At 37.8% G+C, this 17,936-nt stretch overlaps 1 protein-coding gene across 2 annotated transcripts in view; it reads right to left on the reverse strand.

Annotated features, from left to right (window-relative positions):
- Positions 1-15,655, reverse strand: part of HSPA4L (heat shock protein family A (Hsp70) member 4 like) — a 54,896-nt gene extending 39,241 nt beyond the window's left edge. Inside the window, exons 1-4 of one of the 2 annotated variants that reach the window (XM_030313105.1) lie at positions 15,556-15,655; positions 15,196-15,393; positions 3,061-3,118; positions 1,199-1,339 (exon numbers count right to left, since the gene is read on the reverse strand). In XM_030313105.1, coding sequence (XP_030168965.1) covers positions 1,199-1,339; positions 3,061-3,118; positions 15,196-15,302 — 306 coding nt within the window. In that variant the 5' untranslated portion in view covers positions 15,303-15,393; positions 15,556-15,655. Of the gene's footprint in view, positions 1-1,198; positions 1,340-3,060; positions 3,119-15,195 lie in introns of both variants that reach the window. The other variant, XM_032592902.1, reaches the window with a different exon arrangement.
- Between the last annotated feature and the right edge of the window lie 2,281 nt (positions 15,656-17,936).

A 17,936-nucleotide genomic window follows, 5' to 3' on the forward strand; every position in this document is an offset into this window, starting at 1 on the left:
CGAAAGGAAACTTTACAGTGCTTAACAAAGGAATACTGGAAGACGTACGGCTTTAAGTAATCAAACCCTTTAAAAATAATAATAAATTTATAAGCAATAAAAAGCTACCTTGGAACCCATATAATAACTACAGTTACAGAGGAAAAAACTGTTCTGTAACTTGTTTCCTCAGTGAACAAAATTTTACTCTATTAACACTAAACTCCAGGGGCGCCTGGGTGGCTCAGTCGGTTAAGCGGCCGACTTCGGCTCAGGTCATGATCTCGCAGTCCGTGAGTTCTAGCCCCGCATCAGGCTCTGTGCTGACAGCTCAGAGCCTGGAGCCTGCTTCAGATTCTGTGTCTCCCTCTCTCTGACCCTCCCCTGTTCATGCTCTATCTCTGTCTCAAAAATAAACGTTAAAAAAAAATATATAAAAACAAAACACTAAACTCAAAGAGTTACGAAGAGCTTCTCTCTCAAGTAGCACAATCTATGTGTAAGTGTTATATTTTGTGCCATATTCATCTGTATGAATTATGTGTCAGTACTTCACTCCATCTTATGGCTAAATAATATTCCATTGTATAGGTACATTTTCTTTATCCACTCAACAGCTGATGAACACTTGGGTTGTTCCCACTTTTTGGCTATTACAAATAATGCTATTGTGAATAATCATGTACAAGTTTTTGTGTGCACATATCATTCAATTCTCTGGTGTATACAACTAAGTGAAAATGCTGGGTCACATGGTAACTCTATGTGTTTTGAGGTATTTTGTTAGTTTTTGAAAAATCAACAGAAACATGTTTTGTTAACCAATCTATAACTTACTGTCTCGGGATGTAGAATTAAAAACCAAGAATCCATCTCTCACTTTGAAGAAGTTTGCTTTAATATAGCAATTAATATAGCTTTGGGGTCTATTTTTCTAAATCACTTATGCCTCTGCCTTTATCGCTTGAAATTGAAAACAGTACACTTCTAAAAGTTCTCCAAATAATGATCATTTTTTCTTGACAATAAAAGTACTGTTTGGATTTAAAAGGTTATCTAATTAGAATTTTTTTGCACTCACTAAAGATTACAACAAAAACTGTCTATACCTTGGTACGTGTGTACTGTGTCCAGACAAAAAAAGTTAAATTACAAATAGGAAATATTGTATTTGTTTTCTTGAATTTAAATGTTTGTACTCTGGGAATATAAAGCTTACCTTAACTCCTGCACTTCCATTAGGCATCTTCTGCAGCTCATAAGGAAGCCTGATCCTTTCAGTTTGCACAATGGGATCATCAAATGATCGCCCATGAAGCTTTTTGAAGCCATGAATTGTATTTCTTACATTCGTGACTATCTGTTGACAGTAAACACTTTTCTTTATCAATTACTTAATGAATGCAAAATGAACACTATGCCATACTTTTAAACCACCAATTCTACACATTTAAGTTTAGAATTACACACAATCATTCATTTATCTGCCTTCCAGCTACTAGTAAAATTATACAGTAAGAATGTATGCACCTTAGGGGTGCCTGGATGGCTCAGGTGGTTGAGCATCGGATTCTCTTGATTTTGGCTCAGGTCACAATCCCAGGGTTCTGCAATTGAGCCCTGCATTGGGCTCCTTAAGACTGTCTCTCCCTCTGCCCCTCTTCCCCGCTCATGCTCTCTCTCTCAAAAATAAAATAAAATTTTTAAAGAATGTATGCATCTTAACTATTGCCCCTCAAATTATCCTATCCTAGGAGTGTAGACTCAAAATTAATGTTTTCAAAAAAGAAAGAACAAAAGTGTAAAGGTTTTCAAATAATACAGTGAAAATCAATCTACAACTCATCTCTATGGTTTCCCTCAACACTTTTGCTTTAAGTGAATTAGTACTTTTTATTTCCTTCCACTTTCATTACTGTGTTTTTATTGAAACTGTGTTCCTTATTGCACCATTTTTCTTTTCTTCTCTGTGAAATTTCTCATTGTTGAGAACTGCTCCAAGGCTAGTAAATTTAAACTTCTTTTATGGAGCATGATGCTAAATTAAAGTGTCTTAATTTGTAAATGGCTTATATTTTAGGAAAGTAATTTTTTCTTAACTAGAACATGTAGTGCAAACTATAGAATATTACTGAGATCCAGTTGTTGTCCTCTTAGTTAAAGCCAAATAGATCTTGCTCTTCAATTACGAGATAAATGCTACAGGGATGCTCAATTACCACATTGGTCTCTTTACAGGAATAACTTTAGTTTGCTTTCTTCAGAGACTCTGATATCAATCATACAACTTAGAAGATCAAACAGAATATGAAATGTAAACTTTAGTGAAGAAGTCATTTTGAAACAAACTCAACATTTGTTTACATACAGTATGAAAGTGGAAGAGAAGATAAACAGTTTCATATATAGGCCAATTTGAAGACAACCTTGACAAAATCTTAAGCAGAAATTCTTAGATAAAGGAGTTAATTACTCCTACAAAGTCATGAGGGAAAAAAGTCCCATTAAAGTTATTTTATGAGGAAAAAACCCACGTACACATTAAAATGTAAGAAGTAATTGTTAAGGGCTTTTGGTTTAGGGAAATAAAGTCCAAGGAAAATGAACCTGTAATAAGGAATATTAAAAGTAAATGTTCCACTTACAAACACTTCAGAAGCCTAGAAATATGAATACTTAAACTGATTCCATGTAAAGCAGCTACATTGGGTTACTCTGGAAATTAGTTCTTCCATCTTTCCTACCTTCTTTTTGCAGTAAGACATCACTTACTTATTGAAGTGTATATACTAGATAGGATACCACCTCATAGAAAAGTGACCATACAGGGAAAAAGTGGTGTCATAGGGTAGCAACATCCTAACTTCACAATTCTAAAAAGACTTTTGTTTCTTTTTAATAAAATTTAAGAAATATTTTGCAACCCCCAAAGCAAAATATATCTATTAAAATACAAAGACATCAAGGTCTGTCCAATTTCCCTTCCTCTTTTTTCACTCTTAACTACATAAAGTGGAAGCTTAATTACCAAGATTCCATTAATTCTTCCTGTAAGTCAAAACATCTACATTAACAATTTACCTGGCTCTTAGCTGCATTTCCAATGGCTCGAGTTCTCGATCCCAAAGATATACAGGCCCTAAACGGGAGAAAAACACAAAGTTTATTTTCAGTGTAGGTTTACGTTAATATGCCATTATTCTGCTTCTCCTTATGAAAAAATGAATTAAATGGATTAACATAATCATGTATATTCTAAAAATAGATTAATGAACATCAGAATTTTGCATATTTTTGTTTCATAAGTAATGGAACAGTGGTCAGAATAAAGGTTAGAATTTTCAGAATAAATGCTAATACCTGGGGATGCTATGTTGGCCCCCAAAATTATTTTTCAAATTCTACTGGTTATGACCTACTAAAAAAATTAACTGAGTTCACTAAGGCCAGGTTGAATGAATATAAATCCAGGCTCTATAATCTTGTAGAAATTACCTAACCATTATTTGTCTCCGTTTCCCATCTGGAAGATAATGATGATAATAATACCTACTCACAGAGTTGTGTGAGGATTAAATGAATATAGACAATGCTTTGAACACTATCACTGCTATTTTTTTATTACTGTATTTAGATATAATTCTAAGGCAAATGTAGAGCAATATTTTCATCAAAATATTATTTTATGTTAAAATTCAAGAAAGTGTTTCTATGATTTTAGTTGTAATTACAGGTAATTATTCACTCAACCAATAAATATTTAGAAGCACTGTGGGCATACTAGCTACCATCACTGCCGCTGGAGAATTTATAGTTTACTGAAAAAAATCAACATATAGAACTGTGATACACTAACAAAAAAGAATAATTACTTCTATATAATTAGGCTTAGGAAAAGCAAGTAAAAGAGGTGATTTGTGAATTAAGATTTGAAAGACAAAACATTTTAATAGCCATCTGTCTTGCTCAAAAGGAAATTTCTGGTATGTAAGTATACATCTATTCTCAATATGATAACCAGAGTGATCCATTTAAAGACTAAGGTCATGAAATTTCCCTGCTGAAAATCCTCCAATGGTGTCTTGTCTCACAAAGCAAAAGCTTAAGTGTCCCCAACAGCCAATAAAGTCCTTTCTGGTCTGGTCCTTGGCTGCTCTACCCTGTAGCTTCAATCTAGGTACACTGGTCTCCTTGTTATTTCTAGAATAGGGCAAGCACACTTCTTCCTCAGGTCCTTTGTACATGCTGTCCTCTATTTCTGGAACACTTCTAAATACACCCATATGGCTTGCACTCACTCTCACTTTTTTCAGGTCTCTGCTCAAACATCAGCTTATAATTAACATCTTTCCTATCTTCTATAAATAACATTTTCTGCTCCTCTCAAACATATACATCTCCTCTGTTTACCCAATTTTATTTTCCTGCAAAATGTATCACCATCTGATACAATTTATTTACTGACTATATCGCCACATGATAGGGCATGAACTCCATGAGGGCAGATAATGCGTGCCCCATTCCCTTGATCTCCACTATCCAATATGGCAGCCATTAGCTATATGTGTGGCTAGTAAAGTTTAACCAAAATAAAAAATTCAGTTCCTCAAGATTATTCACATTTCAAGTGCTCAAACAGTGAACTTTCAAGGGCTTAACAGGCATAAGTAGCCGGTGGGTATACAGAGAACAGAATACACACAGAACAAAAAAGATGTACAGTAGAATACAAAGTTCTACTGTATAGTACTGGCTTTGATCATTATCTGGCAATATACTAAAGACACTTATTGAATGAATAGAAAGATGGCTCCTAAGGGTAATGTGTATTTAGAGACTAGGGGGAATACAACTTGGCAGTTTCATTTGACATTGTGATAGATACTTTCAGGATTAGATTATACAGGGCCTCAAATGACAGATTATAAATTTGAAATTTATTTCAGTAGGTAAAGGGAATTCATTAAAGTCTTCTGAACAATGAAGAGAACATTTCTTACCCATATGTAAAAAAAAAAAAAAAAAAAAAAAAAAAAAAGAGGAAAAAAATCCCAGAACAGTGTTGTTGTTTTTTTAAACATTTATTTTTGAGACAGACAGAGAGTATAAGCAGCGGAGGGACAGAAACACAAGGAGACACAGAATCCAAAGCAGGCTCCAGGCTATGAGCTGTCAGAACAGAGCCCAACATGGGGCTCAAACCCACGAACTGTGAGATCATGACCTGAGCCGAAGTCAGATGCTTAACCGACTGAGCCAGCCAGGCGCCCCCCAGTACAGTGTTTAAGGGTTGAACAATACATTGTTATATTGGGGACTACTGCATTTTAAAGGAGGGCAGTTAAGTTCATTTAGTTAATTTAACAGATTCTGGTTGAGTAATTATGCCTGGCACTCTTGTTAGAGGGGGAAAAATCGTGGTTTTGGCTCTTGGAACTTACAAGTGCTATAGACTCACAAATGAAAGTAAACTAGGTGCTACAACAGAAGGTATACATAGTGCTGTAAGAGTACGTAACAGGGGTGCCTGTCTGGCTCAGTTGGTTAAATGTCTAACTCTTAGTTTAGGCTCAGGTCGTGATCTCGAGGTTTGTGAGTTTGAGCTCTGCATCAGGCTCTGTGCTAACAGTGCAGAGCCTGCTTGGGATTCTCCCTCTCCCTCTCTCCCTCTCTCCCTCTCTCCCTCCCTCCCTCCCTCCCTCTGCTAGCACTGTCTCTGTCTCTCTCAAAATAAATGAACTTAAAAAACAAAAAAACAGTAGGTAACAGAATTGACCTAGAGGAGGAGGATCAGGAAAGGCTTACCCAAGGAAATGATGAGATTTGGAGGAAGAGTAAATGATAAGGGGGTGGAAGTAAAGGAGATTTGGCAGAGATCATTTTGGCCACAGTGTGACCTGATGGGACAAAGGCTAGAAGTTACCAGTAATCTTTATTCAGGGTGATGGCAGTTGAGACAGGGGGAGAAGGAATTAAGAGATATTTAGGAGGTAAAACTCAAAGGACTTGGTGACAGACTGTATCTTCACTGTCCAATATGGTAGCCACCAGTCACATGTGATGTGACTGGTATGATTTGAAATGTACTTATTTTAGGTGCGAAAACATACTCTGGACTTTGAAGATATAATATTTAAAAAGGAATATAGGGGCACCTGGCTGGCTCAGTCGGTTAAGCATCCGACTTCGGCTCAGGTCATGATCTCACAGTTCGTGGGTTCTAGCTCTGTGTCAGGCTCTGTGCTGACAGCTCAGAGCCTGGAGCCTATTTCAAGTTCTTTGTCTCCCTCTCTCTCTGCCCCTCCCCTGTTCATGCTCTGTCTCTGTCTCAAAAATAGACAAACATTAAAAAAAAATTAAAAAAAATAAAAAGGAATATAAAATATCTCATTGATTTTAAAATATGGAAATAAGACTCTGGATATATAGAATTAAATCAAATATATTAAAATTAATTTCACCTGTTATCTTTTTAATGTAACTACTAGAACATTTATGCATGTGGCTAACATTTTTACTGAACAGTGCCAAAACAGGTAAGAGCTCTGAAGAGGCAAGTATCAAGACTAATGTCTAGGTTTCTCATTTGGATACGAGGGTAGAGAGTGGTGCCATTTTAAAAAAAAAAATTTTTTTAATGTTATTTTTGAGAGAGAGAGAGAGAGAGAAAATGCAAGCGAGGAAGGGGCAGAAAGAGAGGGAGACAGAATCCAAAACAGGCTCCAGCCTCTGAGCTGTCAGCACAGAACCTGACATGGGGCTCGAACTCACAAACTGTGACCTGAGCCAAAGTTGTGGATGCCCAACTGACTCAGCCACCCAGGTGCCCCCAGAGGGTGCCATTTAATGAGCCAGAAAACACTGTGAGAAGAACAGGTTTGAGGATGGACCATCACGAGTGCTAATTTGGATATGCTGAGACTGAGGTACATTTGAGACATCCAAGCAAATCTTCCAAATAATTCAGTTCAACATAGTCCCCAACAGAAGAGATTTTGCATACCCAATATGGTTATCTATGTGGATGGTTGGCATTCCATCCTTCAGTTCATCAGAGAAAATATGGATTTGCCATCTCTTAGACTACTTTATTATAATCTGTCTTTCTCTCAATTCCATTATTTGGACACACTTATGAACATTTAAAATTTTTCAATACTAGGCTACCATCACTTGAGTGTACCAAAAATCTTATTCAGTTGATTTTTAACAACTTACCTTCTGTTAGAACACTAGTGTCAAATAACATTGATTCAACTATAATTTAGTAAGTGCTAGATTCTTTGAACTATGCTGCACACATACCACTTCACAGAAAAACTGAACAGTGAGTTTCCATTATTATTCTCTGAAGTTAAAAGACAACTTTAAAGTTGAAACAATTTAATGTTATAGCTTGAAAATACCCAGTTACCATATGCAGAAAACCTTCCTCACATAGCTAAAAGGCTTCAAATTCCTTCAATTTCTTTCAAAAAGATTTTTGAATGCAATCATTAAACAAATACTTGCTAAATATTTTCAGAAAAATACAAATACCTAGTATCTCTCAAAACTTTCACCTGACTTTACTAACACCAAGGGAAATAAACACATTATACCACACTTCAGCCTACATAAGTGTTTTTATAAAGTAGTTTCAAGAGTTTAATATTCAATAGTTTACCCAAATGTATACCGCAATAATTTATTTATATTATATTTTCTATGGTTTATTTCAACTCTTTAGAAATTCCATTTTATACCTAAAATCAAACAAAAAAATACAGGGTTTGCGATGCCCCTTACATCTTTATTTTTTTTAATTTATTTTTTTAATGTTTGTTTATTTTTGAGACAGAGAGAAACAGAGCATGAACGGGGGAGGGTCAGATAGAGGGAGACACAGAATCTGAAGCAGGCTCCAGGCTCCGGAGCTGTCAGCACAGAGCCTGACGAGGGGCTCTAACTCCTGGACTGTGAGATCATGACCTGAGGGGAAGTCGGACGCTTAACTGACTGAGCCACCCAGGCACCGTGCCCCTTAAATCTTTAATTTCCAATGTGATATTGCCACCCTAGCGGTAATCCCAGATTCTCAGAGAATGCCAAAAATTCTAAACAATGTCTAAATGTCCTATGTCACTAAATGTCCTACGTCACTTTCAACAAAGGAGGGGTATAAAAACCAAATGACAGGTGTTACTTTAAGAAAGCTGTATTTGTATCTTCCCTTAAAACTAAAGATTAACTTTCTTTCTCTCTTATAAAGTCTATTTTTATAAGGCCAAAACCAATCAGGTTGGAGAAAACACATACTGTCAACAGACTATGAGACTTCTCATTCTCACCTAAGAGGTCCATACTCTTTAAATTTGTTTACTTCTTTGTCAATCTCCACTAAGAATTCAAAGCCTCTTGATTTTACCACTTTGATTTAAAAAATAGCCCTATTTAAAAAATTTTCAGCTTTCCCTTGCCAATTTCCCTAAGATCACAATTATTATCAAGCACATGCTAAGAAAACAATGGCTGAATTGATGATATGAGAGGGCAATCAACTGGTTTAAATCAGGGGCTCCTGAGATGGCAGTAGCACCCTTCCCCCATCCCCCCAACTCCTCACTCCCAGACAGACAACCAAAAATGCATCTTTAGATATTGTCAGATGTACCCTAAGAGGCAAAATCTCCAACTGAGAACCACTGCTTTATAGCATCATTTTCCAAATACTGTTCTGTGGAATATAATTCCTTGGAGGGTCAAATAAATTGAGGAAAACATTCTTTCCTTGGAATGTTTCAATGCCTATAAACAAATTAACAGATCTGAGAAGTTTTGCTGTAAAGAAAACATCTGGTTATTATTTCCCAAGGTTAACTATCTGGAAAAAAAAAAAACTGCCCTAGAAGGAAGTGGGGGAGGAATGTTCTCAAAAGAACTTATGGTTGCCATTTGCTTTCTAGCTTGTTACTTAGAAAAATAAGACTCCTAGGCATATATGATTTAGTAATAACAAAAACTTTCCAGTCTTTCAATATGGTCAACGGATAAAAAATTTTTAACATATAAAAAATAAAAATTTAATTCCAAATGCTTTTAGTATATGTGCCTAGTTCATAAATAAATTGGTTCACAACTTGAAACTATTAACAGAAATCACATGAACACTTACAGTTGACTCTTGAACAATGAGGGAGTTAGGGGTGCTGAATCACTGCACAGTTGAAAATCCATGTATAATTTTTGACTCCCCACTTAACTACTAATAACCTACTGCCTTAGTGGTAACAACTGATTAACACATATTGTGTGTTATATGTATTAAACACTGTATTCTTACATTAAGCTAGAGAAAAAGAAATATTAAGAAAATTATAGGAAAGAAAAATATATTCATGGTAGTGTACTGTATTTGTCAAAAAAAGTCCACATTAAGTGGGGACGTGCACAGTTCAAACCCATATTGTTCACGGGTCAACTATACATAGGAAGACATATTTAAAAAGCTAATTAGTCATATTAAATAAGATATATTTAACTGAAAAGCTGATTATCTTAAAATTCAACAGGTCAAATTCTAAATAGCAATGCACAATAATTTTAAAGTTCTTTCAATTACGAATGCCTAGACAAGGGATTTGCAAATTATCATTTGCCACCTGTTTTTGTAAACAAAGCTTTATCAGAACACAGCTATGCTGATTAATCTGTATTGTAGTGACCACATACATACTAAAGACTACCAATAGCATGTTAAACACCTTAAACTCACAATAGATAATATGTAATTTGTACTTATCATTCCTTGCCTTCTAGAAACTTTTCAGAATATCTCACCCACAAATTCAAGGCAATAACTAGAGACTCATTTTATCATAGAAAATATTCATAATAAAAAATTTTACAGTCCTAGCTTTGGCCATGCTAATGTATGAGCCATCTGCCTTTCCACTTCTCTCAGCACAATTAAAAACAAAAAAGGCAAGGTATTCATTGAATTTTTGTTTTTGTCAACACCAAAATAACAATTTGAAATGTCCACTAATGTAGTGCATCAATGGAATGCTGTACAGCCATTTAAATAAATTAGGTCAGAATAGCTAAAATCAACAACACAAGAAACAATAGGTGTTGGAGAGGATGTGGAGAAAGGGGACCCCTCTTGCATTGTTGGTGGGAATGCAAACTGGTGCAGCCACTCTGAAAAACTGTATGGAGGTTCTTCAAAAAGTTAAAAATAGAACTTCCCTATGACCCAGCAATTGCACTAGCAGGTATTTACCCAAAGGAGCTAGAGAGTATTATGTTAAGCAAGTCAGTCAGAGAAAGACAAATACCGTTATGATTTCACTCATATGTGGAATTTAAGAAACAAAACAAATGAGCATAAGAGAAAAAAAAGAGGCAAACCAAGAAACAGATTCTTAACTACAAAGAAGAAACCGATGGGTTACCAGAGGGGAGGTGGGTGGGGGGATGGATTAAATAGATGATGGGGATTAAGAGTTGTGATGAGCACTGGGTGTTGCATGGAAATGCTGAATCACTGAATTGTACACCTGAAACTAATATTACACTGTACATTAACTGGAAATTTAATAAGAACTTTCTTATAAAAATTTTTTTAAATGAGGTAAATTAGACCCAAATGCACAAGTTTGAGATGTCCACACTATATTCTGAAAAAAATATTGCAAAATATTATGTAATTCTACTTTTGTTAAAAATAGAAAAACATCCCAGTTATGTATGCATATTCATACATTTGTAATAAACCTAGAAACGTACACACTGAAGTTTACTAGGTGGTTGGGAAAAGACAAAGGAAATTTACTTTCTGGTTTGCATTTAAAATATTTTTAATCAAAGTTAACATAAGTTCATAGTAAAACATACAAAGCCAATTCATATGGTACAAAGAGTATTTAAATAAAATGTAAAAGCCTCCCCTCCCTCCCAATCCCCAACAACTGCTATCATCATAAAAAGTCCTCCTACCCAACTATCTACCATTAACCTCTGGAGTTTGGCATTTCCTACGTATAAAACTGTTTATTTTTAATACCCCAAAGTAAATGATTTCTACGTGTGTACATTGAAAAGGACGCCTCAATGTAACATATAAGTAACATATTGCTACATTTTCAGATTATTCATACACTGATAAAGGGAAATAGGGAAAAAGGAAGACAGAAAACCAAAAAACAAAATACGAACTCTGATCATACAGAATTTATATAAACTACACTTAACAAAAATCTCTTGAAATAGTTTCACTTTTCCTTATTGTAAAATAGGTTCATAAAAATTCAAAACATTATAGTCTATGTATTAAAAGCACATCTTCCTTAATTCTACTCACAAGAAATATGCATTGTTTGTAGTTTATTGTCTTCTGTACTGCTTTCCCCCATATGCTTGTACTAACATATTTTGTGTTGTATAATTTTATGAATTTTTTAAACGAAATAAGATTTTTTACATGTTCTTAAAATAACTTAAAAGCCTATTAAAGCATTTTAAAACAGTATTTCTTAGAAACTAGCCAAAAATTGATGAATTTATTGATATTAGAGCAAAGATGCTTCTCAGCCAAATAATGTGCTCGTTATTCCTCATTATGTTAATATGGATATACAATCCTTATGCCAATGGATAATGGAGGACACTGAGGTTCTGGGGTCAAAGAGGCCTGAAACTGAATCCATTCCATTGCTTACAAGTTCTTGGCAAAACATTTAAGTTTGCTTTAGGCTTCTTATGAAGGAGGAAAAAAAAAAAAAAAAAGCTAGTATTACCAAACTCAGAGAATTGATGTAGCATGTATAACAATAGAAGCCCAATGCTTGGCACATGGCAATCACTATTATCAAGTGATTTAGCTGATTACGTGCTTTAATCTAATAGTGAATGAAGATTCTTGGCTGCAGTTTTCTTTTCCCCTGTAAGAAACTAATCACTTTGATATAATTAAGCCTGGGATAGAAATTCCAATCCCCACATCTATATGCTTAATTGAATAATACAAACTTATCTAAAAATGTGCATACTCAGTAATCATACTTCTAAGAATCTGAAGGAATTAAAGGTTAAAAAATTTAGTTCCAAAATAGCTACTGCAGTATGGCTTATTAAAAAATGTCCTCAATGTCCAAAAAGGGATGGATTAAAGAAATGATTATACAAACACTGAAACTAATGGTATAGAAATATGTTTTACATAGAAAGAGGTTACCCAACAGGCTATAAAGTATAATCTATCCTTGAAACACAGAGAAAATACTCTAAGTTTTATTTCTGGATGGAGGAATTACAATTCTTACTTTCGTCTTTTAATGTGCCTGTACTTCTTTTATTTTTTAATTTTTTTTTAATGTTTATTTATTTTTGAGAGACAGACAGAGTGCGAGCAGGGCAGGGGCAGAGAGAGGAGACACAGAAAACAAAGCAGGCTCCAGGCTCTGAGCTGTCAGCACAGAGCCCAATGTGGGGCTCAAACCCATGGACTGTGAAATCATGACCTAAGCAGAAGTCGAAAGCTTAACCGACTGAGCCACCGAGGCGCCCCATAATGTGCCTGTATTTCTACAATGAACATGTACTATTATGTGTACTTGTTTTAAATAAGAAAATGTTCTGAAATTAATTTTTTCCTCTAACTTATGCATGTTAATTTCCTTCTCCCTCTTCAGTTTATGCACAAGAGGAGAAGAGCAGCGAGTACAAGCATTCCACCTTTACAGAAGGGGAATCTGAAGAACAGGTTAAATTACTTGTTCTTGGTCCCTTAATTGTAGGCCAAAACTTAATTATCTTTTCCATTAAACCGTCCTTCTTGGTTTATACATGGGAGCTTCCCATGTATACATACATAATCAAGTCTGTTAATGAAACGAACGTAAAAAAGTATAAATGCCAAAACCAACTAACTTAAATGGAACACTTCCTTCTTCTTTCTGCAAGAAATTCTTTCCTTTCCTCTTTCTGGAAATACCTATGTCTCACTACCTTGGTGTCAGCAACTGGAATATAGAAAAAAAAAGTTTTTGAAGAGCTAGTTTATATGTATCGTTAAATACTGTAGCGTTTCAGAAAAGTTACAGGTTATCTAATAGCTATGCTTTTTGCAAGATAAGTATTCAATAAAGTCCAGGTATCTGGAAAAGCTATGTTTTCACTCAATAATTTAAGCTCCACAGTAAATACAGTGTAAAAACAAACTACAGTGATGTATTAGTTCAGCAACAAAAGATCCTGAATAACAGTACACAGCCATGAAAAAGGAGGACAGAGTTGCTGATGCAAGCTAAGAATACAAAACTTCCACCTGACCGATTTTCTCATTTGGATTTGGTTCATTCTAGATATTAGTAGTGGCTCTTACACACAGATCAGAAATATCATATCAAATCTCAGCCACACAGAATTAGCCAATGTGCTTAAGAATAGTAGTAAAGAGACTTCTAGAACATGAAAATGAGCACCCTAATTTTTAAAGAACACCCTGTCTGTTAAGTCTGGCCAGGTTCTTTAGAGGGTCATGGACTCACTACTAAGACATCTGAACCCGGAAATACAGTACGTCTTACAGTTCCAGTTTCTGATCTTTTAGGATAAGGCTTTAAGGATTAGGGGAATTTTCATCCTACCCGTCACTTTTTTTCCACGGGCTAAGTCCCTGAAGCCAGAGACTGTCCCCATTAAACCTCTACTCTGCTGAAAGAGGACAGTGGAATTTACTGGTTCTTTTCTGGCAGCCTGTATCTGTTGTGGTGCTAAACAAGATCTGGCAGACATGAAGTCATAAATGAGTTCACAATTACTGTCTCAGCCTCTCATTGTGCATAAAGGTTGGAAAAAGATGTAAAATGAAGCAAGCATTGTAACAGTACTATGCTCATATTTGAGAATTTAAACATGCAAATTTTACATGGATGTACATACACAGAATATAATAAATGTATCTAGAATAAGATGGTATAAAACCCTTTGGAATATTCTTGAAAGAAACCAAAGCACACACTGCTTCAAGTAAGCTACTCTTCAACATCTCCTTGACATTTTTTAATTATTCATAAAAGTATAGTAATTTTATCATTTTAAAGGGTTAGTTTAACACTGATCTTAAGATTAGTCTTATATTTACATAAATATTACATTTTGGAGAGTCTAATTAATATTTACTTTTCCACAGAAAGTAAGATACGAACAGTTGGTTTGTTCATAAAACTACGGGAAACAGGAGCCAACAATAAAAGGCTAGTTTTTCATATTCCTGTCTTAATTATTCTTTGTCTAATTATCCTTTGCCAACAAACTTCGCAGAAGAGAGAAACAATGGAACATGTGGAAACATGTTTCCGTGACATAATGCCACTCCTAAGTCTTTCATCAACTGTCCATAAAAGAATCACTCCACAGTCATGTTTATACAGGACAGCCTCCTGATCCTTCTACGATTCATTCTGCACAAATACGCTTTTGATAGGTTCTAGCTGCACCGCTTTCCATTAACAGACTAACATTACCAACACAGGAGGCCAACAACTCCCATCCCTCACTCCCTCGCTATTAATGCATCATTAACAATACGCCACTGGAAATCGGCTCGATTACCCCGAATTTTCAAGGGCATTGGGGGAAAACGCCGCACACCTTAACAACTTCTCATAAATAAATAAATGCCAGATGACGCTGCAACTCATCTTTCTGAATTGTGCAGTCTAAGTTTTTATTTCTTACTTTTCTGAAAGCTGTCACGCAGAAAGACACGGGGAAAGGAGAAAGGGCAGAATGAACGAAGAATTCTTTACTCAGCTAATGGGAATTGCCCGCCCGCAGCCGATAATCTCAGGCAAACCCCACTAAAGGTAACCAGACATCTTTTCAGAAATTCGTTCAGGATATCGAGATGGTTCCGCACCAACCCCCCAAAACTAAGCAGGCCTGGGGAACAGAGGTGGGGAAGGGGTAATGGGGGCGTGTGTGGTTACAGAATGGTGATTTGAGAACTATGCGAGTTAAGACCCTTGTCCTTGAAGGAAAAGCAGGTTTGCAGTCCGACTCCCACCTGGGCCCGCCAACCTGCGGTCTCTAGAGATTGCAGTTGATGGGCTGCACCTGTCATCACAAGGTTCGGCGCGCATCAGAAGAAACCAGCAGGCAGGACCACGTCGTAGGGTCTGGAGTAAACGTTTGTTAGGGCTGGGGTTATGATCAAGCCAAGACACTTACGGGGTACACCTGTCGCTGTACTCATTGGCGATGGTCTCGATGCCGCCACTCCTTGCTACAGCGATGTAGCAGTTGAGAAAGCCGAGGTCAATGCCAACCACAGACATCCCGCCTCCTAATCGTCGGGGTGCTTGTGCTGAAGCCTCTTGTGCGGGAACAGCGTCCTCTTCTGAGCTCTTGCTCCAGGAATTGGGACTCCTAAGAGAAGCAAAAGAAAAACAACCCGAAGTCGCTACGCATTAAATCTAGGACAGTGCGTCGGGGAGCAGCGGCGGAGATGAAGGCCTCCCTGGCCGCTGCCTCCGCCGCCTAGATCTCTCTCCACTGCGGTTCGGCCGCCTCCAACCGGCAGTTACATACGTCTGCGCCTGCGCGCTCGGCAGCCAGGGAGGTGCGCGAGTCTCCTCTCCGCGCCCGAGGCTGCTCCCCGCCTAGACTTCGGCCCCTTCCGTCAGTACTCGGGCAACGGCTGCCCGAGGAGCTGCGGGTTCGAGAAAGATCTGGAAAATGGAGGCGGCTGAGGCAGCCGGGGGTGGGAGGGAGAAGGCGGAGCGGGTAGGATCGGGGAGGATCAGGGAGGAGAGGAGGGGAAGCGAAGGCAGTTTGCTCGCCATCGCGCGGCAGCTGGGAGCACTGCGGGTGGGCTAGGTAAGAGGCAGTCTCCCGGCCCCGCGCTTTGCGGGTGTGTTTTGAAGCACCCCTTTTGGGTTGTTTTGGCAACTAGGGGCACGCCTAATTACAGTGGCTGGATAATGCCCAGGCTTGCCCGAAGTCGGTAGCGCAGGCCGGAAGGCGCTGGCCTGGCGCCGCCTCCTCTCTCCCACAGAAGGGCTACCCACAGCCAGAGCACCCACCCGTCGGCCTCGCTGCCCCGTGGGGCCCATGTGTCTCCAGCCCACTGCGCTCGCAGTCTGGCCGCGAGGTCCTGCCGCGCGCCGCGCCTGGCTCTGTGAGGTGGCTCCCATTGTGCCGCACGGCGGCCTCGTCTCACCTGCCTCCAGGGGCGCTGCCGTTCACGGGGCGGGGGAGAAAGGAGTCCTTTTCATTTCACTAGCTGCAGTTTCTTGTGTGAAAGCAGCTGAACAAATTTTAGGGTTTTATTTTTGCTTACCAGGGCCTGCAATGCTAAAGAACGAACTTAGGCCAAGAAACAAGAGCGCACTGACAACTTTCCCTTCATGTAGCTTCTTTACACTATCATAAAGATGCGGTCTCCTCCACTAACCCTCACCTCTGAAAACCAGTATTACAGGAAAGTGACCTTACAGCTGTGTGTCACTATGACACCAGGCAAACTTGTGCCTTCCCTCCATACTCTGCCCTTTGGTCCGCAGAAAAAGAGCCTAGTGTGGTCCAGCTGCTTGCCTTCATTTGATCTGCATCTTTTGTCTATCTGAAAATTAATCAAGTTATAGTTTACACTTACAGAGTTTTACTGTCCTGTTCCTTCTTGTTCAGTTCTTTGTGGGTTTCCTGTTCCTTCTTGTTCAGTTCCTCGTGGGTTCCCTGTTCCTTTTCACCCAATTCTTTGTATGTTTCTTGTTTCCTATTTGTTTCCTTCTTGAAATAGGATTTTTTACCAGATATTTTAATACTCTTCTTGTTCCTACTTGTTCTCTTCTTTAAAGAACTTACACTTTTTACTACTATCAATGCTGCGACTGCAGCAGCAGCAACTGTGAATATAGCTTCAGCTGCTGTTGCTAAGAGGAACATGAAGTCCATTTTCAACGGTAATACTAAGGAAACTGGAATGTATGGTACTGTTTTGAAACCAGTCTTTTTATATTAAGGAGTCACATCTTTCTCCCATTTCACAAGCACACAGGAGAATGTGTAGCTCCCAGTTGACGCTGTCCTCGGTCTTCTTCTACTCTACCAAACTGGGTGGAGCGGCCTCCCAGTAGGCAGTGTGGGAGCAGAGTAGGGATTCGGTACTGCCGCCCCCAAAAGAACCCTGGGCCCCCAGCCGTACTGGGCGTCTCATGGCTTCTACCTTTCCTCCTCTGTTGCTTCTTCTGCCATCATCCTTTTGAGCCTACCACCGTCTAGATTTATTCCAGATTTATCCTGAAACTCCCATAGGACCATTTATCTATGCTGTCTGTAAAACTTGAGGATGTGGGAATGATTTTTCTATTTCTATTAAAGAACATTTAAAATATTAAAAAGAAACAGTTGAGGTCAGGAGCAAGGGGTTATCATCGCATTCTTTACTATTACTGGGAGGAAATCATAATACCTAGTTGCTAAAAGCATGACAAGCTTTGGGGTCACATAGACTTGGATTGTAGTCCCAGGCTCACCTAATTTATAGTGGTAGGACCTTGCCAAATGACTTAACACTCAAGGTTCAAAATCTGTTAAAGACAAATACACCTACTATGTTGTTTTTTTATTATTAAATAATGTAAGCATAACAATAGTGCTTAGTTGGCACCAAAAAGGCCAAAAAATGGAAGTTATGCCTAGCCATTGCTAGAATATAGGAATATTGACTTATTTACATTGATCCATATACAGCAGCCTTGCTGTACTCTCATAAATCTAGTATTTGTAAAGTTTCTTGGATTTTCTGTGTATAGAATCATGTGGCCTAGGACATAACTAATCTTTTTTTCATTTTTAATCCTTTACCTGTTTTTTCTTAATTATGTTGCCTAAAGTCTCTAATATGATGTTGAATATGAGCAGTAGTGATAAGCATATTTATCTTGTGCCTAACAAATACTTCCGTGTTT

The sequence above is a fragment of the Lynx canadensis genome, chromosome B1 (assembly GCF_007474595.2).
Source record: "Lynx canadensis isolate LIC74 chromosome B1, mLynCan4.pri.v2, whole genome shotgun sequence".
NCBI classification, from domain to species: domain Eukaryota; kingdom Metazoa; phylum Chordata; class Mammalia; order Carnivora; family Felidae; genus Lynx; species Lynx canadensis.